The 10765-nt window shown below is 33.3% G+C and overlaps 2 protein-coding genes across 2 annotated transcripts; one reads left to right on the top strand and one right to left on the bottom strand.

Moving 5' to 3' along the window:
- Positions 1–1414: 1414 nt before the first annotated feature.
- Positions 1415–2204, bottom strand: LOC111409262 (putative wall-associated receptor kinase-like 16). The gene has a single exon (XM_023039280.1). The coding sequence runs from the start codon at positions 2102–2104 to the stop codon at positions 1592–1594; it is 513 nt and encodes a 170-aa protein (XP_022895048.1). The 5' UTR covers positions 2105–2204; the 3' UTR covers positions 1415–1591.
- A 3639-nt stretch (positions 2205–5843) lies between these two features.
- Positions 5844–9742, top strand: LOC111409261 (wall-associated receptor kinase 2-like). Its single transcript, XM_023039279.1, has 3 exons — positions 5844–6910; positions 7056–7220; positions 8360–9742. The coding sequence occupies exons 1-3, from the start codon at positions 6013–6015 to the stop codon at positions 9565–9567; spliced, it is 2271 nt and encodes a 756-aa protein (XP_022895047.1). The 5' UTR covers positions 5844–6012; the 3' UTR covers positions 9568–9742.
- The last annotated feature ends 1023 nt before the right edge of the window (positions 9743–10765 follow it).

The raw sequence follows: 10765 nt of genomic DNA, 5'->3' as shown, positions 1-10765 counted from the left end.
AATTTGGTATAGTCAGCTACACAATCTGGATTTTTTCTTCAGCATAAGAACAATAGTTGTCATATTCGAGAAATCAAAGATAAACCTTATTACAATATACTCAACCCTTATATAAAGATTGGAAGAAATCAAATAATGAACTCTACCAACAATAATGCTAATCGTACAAATTCAGTGTAACTTTAATTGTTAGGTCCTAACGGTAATTGGCTATTCTCGTGTCCAAAATCACGAGTCATTGAGTTGTAATTAAAGTCAAAAGAGTCCTAAAAGATGTTCTTTATATCGAGAATATTTAGTAAAGGTCCGTTTGATTACAAGAATGAAATTTGAATGGAAAGAAAACAAATGTTAGAGAATTGAATTGTCTATAACTTGTTTGACTAGGAAATGCAAATTAAATGGTTTGATTGGTATACTTCATCATCTGAGAAATGTTGAAATTTTGGATATTTTGGTGTTCGTTTGACTTTATTTTCCATGAAAATTGTCAATTAAATTGATAGAATTTATTTTCATTGCAAAAAAATAATAATAATAATAATAAATAAATAAATAAATAAGTTGGAAAACCAAAAACCACCAAACCCATGGGAAAGCCAATTCCTCAAAAAGTGGAAAACCTAGGCACATGGAGTGAAGGTGGAAAACCAATTGGCAAGAAAATTTGGCCAATAAAGCATGCAAAAAAATAAAAAATTCCTCTAATCGAACAAGCCAGAAGACTAGTTCGTTTTCAAAGGAATAAATCGTTATGCTCGGAAAGATAAACAAGTACATTTCATGAGACTATATGCATAACTACAATGTCATCTTCTACCAAAGAAACTTGTATCCCTAAATATCACTAGAACCTAAGTGCTCTTGCTCTTGTATAATTGATTTTTGAGATGACAACTTGTTCATTAACTTGCTCTTCTTTCAATTATCATTGTAATTTTATCATAAGTCCTTGGTTTAAAAGAAATTATACCCTTGTTTTTAGTTAAATGGAAAAAAAAATAGCTAAAAGAAAAATAGATCCATCTAATTGGTGGTTACGGACATTGCATATATCAACTTACCAAGCTCTAGGCAATCATTCTTCCCCAACATCATTTTTATGTAACTTCGTACAAGTCACTGAACTTTCGTGTGTCAAACTAATCAATTGTCATCTACAACACTTCTTTGAACTAGTTCATTTAAAAACTTGAGCAATTTTGACTACTTCTCCAAGCTGCAACTCTACAATCTCTTCGTATTTTTATGTTTTTCTTAAAGGGAAAACAGAGGAGTTCTCGATAGATGCACTGAAGGAAAATCATTTTTTGTGATTGGAAAAAAAAAATCCTAAAAAGTGGAAGAACCATGGCAAATTAATATGTGACGAATCAAATATATGAATGCTTAAAGTACAAAGTAGCAAAGGATATAATGTCAACAGAATAAGGCTTATTACATAGATTTCCCATACAAGAATTAACAAATATTATGCTAATCTTACAAAATTAGCAAAACTCAAATCTACATCGATCTTTATGCTAGAGAATCAGGCTTTGAAAAGCCACCATGTATTAACTTTTTCCCTTTATTTATTACCAATACAGTATCATCTCGCACCACCCATAGGTAAAGTAATATGATCTCTGATGCTATCAAATCCGGTGCGTGCGCTATTACCCTCACCATTTGCTAAGGTATTCATTTCAACAGAAAGAAGGGATTCCTTCTCTTCTGCATAGGGTTCAGTTTGCTCCCATGAGTGTCTTGCTGATAGTCTCAAACCTTCAAGTTCCATAGCTACTTCCTTCATTCTAGGTCTATCCTCCCCTTTCACATGTAAACACCTTCTCACAAGCATAGAAACTGCTATTAACTGCTCACTGTTTCCTTCACATATATTATTATCATCAAGAATTTGGAATAAGCGGCCTTGCTTCAGTGTGGAAAGAAAATAGCTGGCTAAATTTCTCTCCTCCTCTGGCCGGTCGTAGCTCAATGCCTTTTTTCCTGTTAATAACTCCACAAGGACTACTCCGAAGCTATAAACATCATTTTTCTCTGTCAATTGGTTCGTTTGCATGTACTCAGGGTCTAAGTATCCAAACGTTCCTTGCACCATGGTAGATAATTGTGTTTGATCTAGTGGAACCAGTCTTGATGCTCCAAAATCAGATACTTTTGCTGTGTAACTGCTGTTTAAAAGAATATTTGCTGATTTGACGTCTGACGCCGGGTAGGATAGTGATTATCCTATTGGCTTGTTGTAGCAGATGATTCGCAAGAAAAGAACGATAGAAAACGCCCAAAAAACAGAGAAAATACTCTGATTTCAACTCAATATTATTAATAATGCAGAATGCTGAAAACTAAACCACAAGCCGGGTTAAATAGCTGCGAAATACAAAATTATTGGAAAATTACCAAAAATGGCAAAATCCCGAAATTATAACAAAATAAAATATTAAGTAAAAGAAGTAAGTTGTCAAAAATTTGGCTTAATTCAAGTTCTCTAACATATAGAAAAAAGGAAACTAAATATTACCAGAAATAGTTTTTAATTTGGCTTGATCGAATGGTCTTCAATTTTAAAAAAATCTCACAAACTATTTTTTTTTTCCACAATCAAATCTCATCTCCTCGTCTTCATATTATTTAATAACATCACTATTGTAACTCTAATTAAAAGGAGTGAAAAAGGATGGGCACATTTTTGTATTCACAAAAGCGAAGAATTTAGTTTTAAAATGAAAGTTCAATTGATTCATTTCTAGATTAAACCGATACGTTATTCATTTAGTATTGGAATCTTGCCATCTAGCCACGACAAATGAATACATGTTAAATATATGTATAGAAAAAAATCATCATGATTTCTTTCAAAGAGCCAGTGAAACATAGAAGTCTACGATATGACTTAGTCCATTTCTACAATAGGCACTACCGTATATGTCAAGTCATTATGATTAATACTTTCACAACAAATGATGCTCATATCATCATACGTTGGTTTCTTACTTACTGACCCACCTCAACAGTAAGAAATGAAAGTTTTGATAACGAGGTGACAACTACGCATATTTTAGCCTAATCAAACCATGTATTTAGTTAAATAACCTCCACCAAATCTTCTTCATCAAATGGTCTTCAATTTTGAAAAAATCTCACAAACTACATATATATGTAGACACATATACATACATATATCTATATGTATATGTATGCACACATGCACGCGCATACATACATACATACATACATACATACATACATACATGTGTGTGTGTGTGTGTGTACACAAAAGGAAGAATTTTGATCTAAAAGGAAGAAGGTTTTGTTGATTCATTTCTGGATCGAATTGATACATTATTCATTTAATATTGAAATTTTGCAATCCAACAATGACAAATAAATACACGTTAAATATATGTATAGGAAAAAATCATCGTGATTTCTTTCAAAAATCCAGTGAAACAATAGAAGTCTACGATATGACTTAGTCCATTTTTGTAGAAGGCACTACCATATATGTAAAGTCGTGATTAATGCTTTCATAACGAATGAGGCTCATATCATCATACATTGGTTTCATAATTATCGACCCACCTCAACAATAAACAATGAATTTTTTAATAACAAGGTGACAACTAGGCATATTTTAGCCTAGTCAAACTGTTTTACAGCATTTGTTTAAATAACCTTCATAAAGTGTTTCTTGATCGAATAGCGTTCAATTAAAAAAAAAAAAAAACTCACAAACTATTTTTTTAATCAAATCTCATCTCCTCGTCTTCGGATTGTTTAATAACATCACTATTGTAACTCTAATTAAATGGAGAGAATAAGGATTGACACATTTTTGTATTCACAAAAGCAAAGAATTTGGATCTAAAATGAAGGTTCACTTGATTCATTTCTAGATCAAACTAATACGTTATTCATTTAGTATTGAAATCATCATGGTTTCTTTCAAAAAGCCAGTGAAACACAGAAGTCTATGATATGATTTAGTCCATTTCTATTGTAGGCACTACCATATATGTCAAGTCATTATTAATACTTTCATAATGAATGAGTCTCATATATCATACGTTGGTTTCTTAATTGCTGACCCACCTCAACACTAAGAAAATGAAAGTTTTAATAACGAGGTGACAACGACACATATTTTAGCCTAGTCAAACCATGTATTTGGTTAAATAATCTACCCCCAATGTTTCTTTATCAAATGGCCTTCAATTTTACAAAAATCTCACAAACTATTTTTTCCCTTAATCTCATCTCATCTCATCTCATCTCCTCATCTCCATGTTGTTTAATAAAATCACTATTTTTATTCTAATTAAATTGAGAGAAAAGAATTGGCACATTTTCCTAATCACAAAAGTGAAGAATTTAGATCTAAAATACAGAAGGTTTTGTTGACTCATTTCTAGATCGATTTGATACCTTATTCATTTAGTATTGGAATTTTGCAACCTAGCCATGACAAATGAATACACATTAAATATATGTATAGGAAAAAAATTATCATGATTTCTTTCAAAAATCCAGTGAAAGAATAGAAGTCTACGATATGACTTAGTCAATTTCTAAAGTAGGCACTACCGCGTATGTCAAGTCATGATTAATACTTTCATAATGAATGAGGCTCATGTCATCATACGTTGGTTTCTTAATTATCGACCCACCTCAACATTAAACAATGAAAGTTTTGATAACGAGATGACAACTAGGAATATTTTAGCCTAGTTAAACCATGTATTTGATCTAATAACCTCCACCAACTGGCCTTCAATTTAAAAATAAAAAAATAAAATCTCACAAACTATTTTTATTTATTTTTTTTATTTTTTTCTGTCCATAATCCAATCTCATCTCCTTGTCTTCAAGTTGTATAATAACATCACTATTGTAATTCTAATTAAATGGTGAGAACATTTTTGTATTCACGAAAGCGAAGAAGTTAAATCTAAAATGAAGAAGCATCTGTTGATTAATTTATAGATCGAACTGACATGTTATTCATTTAGTGTTGGAATTTTGCAACCTAGCCATGACAAATGAATACATGTTAAATTTATGTACAGGAAAAAAAATCATCATGATTTCTTTCAAAAAGCCAATGAAATAATAGAAGTCTACCATATAACTTAGTCTAATTATGTAGTAGGCACTACAATATATGTCAAGTCATGATTAATACTTTCATAACGAATGAGGCTCATATCATCATACATTGGTTTCTTCAATATCAGCCCACCCCAACAATAAACATTAAAAATTTTGATAACGAGGGAGACAATTAGGCATATTTTTAAACTAGGTTGATTGGGACATCTAGGGTACTATGCATAAATTAGAAGTTCGTTTCTTAATTATTGGCCCACCTCAATAACAAACAGTAACAGTTTTGATAACGAGGTGACAACTAGACATTCTTTGAAACTAGTTTGGTCAAGACCTGTAGCATACCATGCATAAATTAGGAAGACTCGAGTCTTGCAATAGTGTTAATTATGGCTTATAAAATAGAGACTACATCTTTTGTAATGTGTATTTAGATGAGTCATGTCAATACCCCTTTGTGAAACTAGCCTAGCACATGAGTCATATGCTACTGATCGCCTTCTTGATTCCAAGTTCAGTGCTCATGAACTTGTATAAAAAATAGTGCAAGGCCTTTCTTATTTCACCTCCCAAACGTACAACACTAATGCCGAGTAGTGAAAACATGGGCTTTGCTTGTTGAACAGGGCCACATATCAACAGTTGGCGCCCAGCTTTATTCTGAAAACATTGCCCCTTAAAAAATTTCTATTGTGGTGGCGCCCAGCATTAATCTGAAAACATTGCCCCTTAAAACACTTCCAAAGGAGACTTTTTAGTCAAGATAAGATGTTCATTGACTTAGCCGAAGACTTACAAACTATATAAGAAATCATCTTCCAAACGTTTTTGTACAATGCTTAGGTTGTAATTCTGTTACTGCAATACAATCTGGGAAAGAGAATTATAACTAAATTCACCATGGGATCGTATATGCTTTTGCTGCAAGCCCACTTCTTTCTAGCAATGCTGCTTATTTTTGTCACAAAATCACAAACAAATTTCCAAATAGCAAAGCCCAACTGCACGGATCGTTGTGGAGATGTAAGTATTCCCTTCCCCTTTGGCACAGGGAAAGGTTGTTACCTTAGTGAAAGATTCTTAGTCGCTTGTAATCACACCGGTGATCCTCCTAAACCATTCTTGAACAACACAAACCTAGATATCGCAAACATATCCCTGGAGGGTCAATTGACTATGTTTCCATTCATACAGAAAGACTGTTATGATAGGAAGGGCACCAGAGTATTCCATAACAACCCCTATATATATTTTGAAGGATTCACAGTCAATAATACGGCAAATAAGTTAACTGTTGTTGGTTGCGATACTTATGGTTCTGTACTTGGGAGCCGGAATACCAAGAGTGATTACCAGACAGGGTGCACTTCCACGTGTGCAAGGAAGGATGATCTGGAGGAACGGTCATGTTCCGGTGTAGGCTGTTGCCAGGTGTCTATCCCAAAAGGGGTGTGGGATGTTGAGTTGACGTTGCAGAGCTTTTCTAATTTCACAGATAGCTATGATAATCACACCACCACTCTGTGGGACTTCGATAAATGCAGCTATGCATTTCTTGCAGAGGAAAGTGCATTCAATTTTTCTCCAAATAGTCTTTCAATTCTGAAGAATGTAGAGACGCTTCCCATGATGGTTGACTGGGCAATTGACGGAGGAACATGTGAGGAGTCTCAGAAGAACATGTCTAGCTATGCCTGTAAAAGCACGAATTCCAGTTGTAAAGGAACCGATAATGGGTATCGTTGTTATTGTTCAGAGGGTTATGAAGGGAATCCATACCTCATTGATGGCTGCAAAGGTATTAAAGTTTGATTTCCTGTGCATTATCTTGAAATACATCATGAATTGTTTAGCCACGTGTCTTTTAAGATTTTAAATTCGCCTTTTTCTTTCCTTTAAGTTTTTAATTCGCTTTCTTTCATATTGTTATTTCTTTTACACAGATATTGATGAATGTAAAATTCCAAGACTCAACAATTGTGTATACCGATGTGTAAACACAATGGGGAGTTTTAAGTGCGTTTGTCCGAAAGGTTACAATGGAGATGGGAAGAAAGATAGACAGGGTTGCTTTCGTGGCCAATCCCTTGTATTCAGACTTGTTGCAGGTTAGCTAAGCCCTCCATTCATTACATTTCGCCCAGGATTTAGAATTATCGTCGTCGATGATCCATGTTTCAAGCTGGGTGATTTTACAAAACAAGTCTTCCATTGAAAGTACACTCCCTAAGTCTATCGTCATACTTGATGAGGATGTCTATCATGATACTTATTATGACAACGACATTTCCCAAAACTCACATAAAATTGACTTGAAAGGGTTGAGTGTTCATGTAGCTATAAACCTACAAACCAATTCTTAGCTTAGGGACTGCCTGGGAGTTTCGGAGTATCAATTAGTAGCGATTTTTAAAAAAATTGTCCAACCTATACTTGGGAGTTCATTATCCGTCGATTTTGAATGTTTTTTAAAATAATAGATTTAAATATATTTCTTCTAGTACAATTTTCAATTTATAGTTTCTTGTATGAATTTTTTTTACTTACAAGTGATTTTAGGGAATTTTTTACATATAAGTTAATATTTAACTTCGAAAATTTAATAAAGTTAAATATTTAATTAAAATTATAAGTAACTTTATATATTATAAGTGAATTTTTATCTTATTAGTTGTATTTTTATTTTATAAGCAATTTTTTTAACACAAAAATAATCTTTTAATTGTAACGTAATTTTTCTTATTTTCTAAGTAATATTTTGCTTATAAGAATCTTTTTTTTTTTTTTTTTAACTAAAATGTAATTTTTTGCTCATAAATAATGAATATATTTTTATTTACAAGTTAATTTTGAAGAAAATATGTTGGTTAAAAATAATTATTTTATAGAAGGTAAAATTAGAAGAGAATATGAGAAATGGCCAAAACCTGTCGATTTAATATGTTGAGAGAATCGACCAAAATTACACTATACCAATTTTGGATGATTTTTAAACCATTCAAAATCGGTGCCTAAAACAATTCGTAAGCACGGGTTTTTCAAATCCTCCTAAATGGTGCCACTCAACCACATGGTACCAAAGGAATATTGCTTTTAGTATTAAAGTATCATTTATACTAAATTGTCTAAACTGATGAACATTGGTATTTAGCTTCCCTACATCACGTCACGTGTACCTTTTACTCTCTAGCTCATTTGTTGAATATAAAGGAAGAGGCTTGAAACTAACCTAAAATTTCCACTACAGGGATTTCTCTAGGAATTACGGTTTTTGTACTTGTTGTTTGCTGGTTGCTCTCAATACTCAATAGAAGAAAGTTGAACACAATGAAGCAAAAATTCTTTCTTCAAAATGGTGGCTTATTGTTGCAAGAAAAACTTACGCAAAGACAACAGTCACCAATTATGGCAAAGATATTTACTTCCGCCGAACTCAAGAAGGCAACAAACGACTTCCACGACAGTAGAATTGTTGGTCAAGGAGGATATGGCACTGTATACAAGGGCTTGTTAGCAGATAATCGACTAGTTGCCATCAAGAAGTCCAAAGAAGTTGATCCACATCAAGTCGAGCAATTTATCAATGAGGTGATAGTTCTTTCCCAGATCAACCACAAGAATGTTGTCAAGCTCCTTGGTTGTTGTTTAGAAACGCAAGCTCCTCTGCTAGTCTATGAATTCATAGAAAATGGATCCCTTTTTGAACACATACACAATAAAACAAAGGCGCGTTCTCTTTCTTGGGACATACGATTAAGAGTTGCTACAGAAACTGCTGGAGTGCTAGCGTATTTGCACTCTATAGCTTCCCCTCCAATCATACACAGAGACATCAAATCAACAAATATTCTTTTAGACACTAGTTTCACTGCAAAAGTGTCTGATTTTGGAACATCAAGATTGGTTCCACTGGATCAAACTCAATTATCTACTATGGTGCAAGGAACCTTTGGATACTTAGACCCTGAATACATGCAAACGAACCAATTGACTCAAAAAAGTGATGTTTACAGCTTTGGAGTAGTCCTGGTCGAGCTACTAACAGGAAAGAAGGCATTAAGCTATGACAGACCAGTAGAGGAGAGAAGTTTAGCCAACTATTTCCTTTTAGCACTAGAGCGAAGCTGCTTATTCCAAGTTCTTGATGATAATATTAAATGCGAAGGAAAGAGTAAGGAGTTAACATCAGTTGCTATGCTTGCGAAATTGTGCTTACTTGTTAAAAGGGAGGATAGACCTAGTATGAATGAAGTAGCTAAGGAACTCGAAGGTCTGAGATTAGCAAGGAAACACTCATGGAACCAAACAGAACCCAATGAAGAAGAGTCTGAATCCCTGCTTTCTGGGAAAATGAAAGCCTTTGCAATTGCAAATAGTGATGGTAGTAGTAGCACAGCTATTGGATATGAAAGCATCAGAGATCATATTATTTTACCTATTGGTGGTGGCAGATGATCTGTAGCATTAGAATCGATGTGGAGTGAGGTTATATAGAATTGGCAATGTAGCGTTACTGTTGTTGGGTTAATTTATGATTTTATCTTTTGTAATTAGGTTCTTAATCTATAAAATATGGATGTGGATTGAGGTTATACTGAACTTGCAAGATTAGCGATACTATTGTTATATTGGTATATGACTTTTTATATGGTTATGATATGATGTCTTATTTTATTGACAGTATTCTTTGTTAATTAGTTTCTAGTATAAACATTTACTGTTTTTGAAATTCTTATATAGCTTTCATTTGGCATGGATTTTCTTAGAATAGGCGAAAAACCGTTTTATTTTTATTTTAGAGTTGATTTCCACAACTGGAAACTTTTCAACCTTATTCTTCTTTGAACAATGTTTGTAACCAATTGATAGTTTCCAATACTTTTTCTCTCACCTTATATGTAAAATAAGAAAGCATCCAAACATGGTCAATATTGTGCTAAAAATTCTTCTAATTTCTTCCTAATCATACTGAATAAACCATGGTCCCCTTTGGTTTGGCGTAACCAGCAGTATCGTTATCTTGGAGTCCAACTGAATCCATAGTTCCTATATACCCTTGCAAGATACAATTTTAATCCGCTTAGTTTCAAACTTCTGCCTCAGTGCTTGTCCCCATTCCATAGTTCAAATGATTGCTCTAAATAAAAATGATGCTCTTATGTGTAATAAAACTAGAAAGTAAAAAAGAGAGAGCTTAAGAAAGTGCAGAAATCTTAAACCTCAATGTTTCATGTAGTTTAATATTAAGTCAAAAATATATGATAAAGAAAGATTTTATTAATTTCTAGAAGAGAAAAATAATGTTTGTTTTTATCAAGAATTTTGGGTGTACATTATTCAAAATCAACCATACTTATGCTTTTGTACAGGGACAAAGGATGAACTGGAATTACCAGATGGTGCACTATCATGTGTGTTGAGTTTTTTGATACCCAATAATTCGGACGATGATTTAAAACAGTTGTCGGATTATTTATCGATACCATGGACTTGGCTCGGCTCGGAGACGAACTATACTTTTGGATGGCTCGGGTTTGGGTTGGATGATTATTTGGTTAGTTGGACCATTTAGTGATTAATATGGAGTTAAAAATTGGCCCATTAGTTTAGGTTAATTGGTAGCCCTCTTAGTGAACCCTAAGCCCCATTGGAG

Source organism: Olea europaea, chromosome 14 (assembly GCF_002742605.1).
Source record: "Olea europaea var. sylvestris chromosome 14, O_europaea_v1, whole genome shotgun sequence".
NCBI lineage: Eukaryota > Viridiplantae > Streptophyta > Magnoliopsida > Lamiales > Oleaceae > Olea > Olea europaea.
This window is presented reverse-complemented; position numbering and strand designations above follow the sequence as displayed.

Excerpts from the sequence above, each read along its gene's own strand:
- LOC111409262 (XM_023039280.1), bottom strand. The coding sequence starts at position 2,104 with ATGGTGCAAGGAACGTTTGGATACTTAGACCCTGAGTACATGCAAACG.
- LOC111409261 (XM_023039279.1), top strand. The coding sequence starts at position 6,013 with ATGGGATCGTATATGCTTTTGCTGCAAGCCCACTTCTTTCTAGCAATG. Across the intron at positions 6,911-7,055 it reads CCTCATTGATGGCTGCAAAG|ATATTGATGAATGTAAAATT; the intron begins GTATTAAAGTTT and ends TCTTTTACACAG. Across the intron at positions 7,221-8,359 it reads TGTATTCAGACTTGTTGCAG|GGATTTCTCTAGGAATTACG; the intron begins GTTAGCTAAGCC and ends TTTCCACTACAG.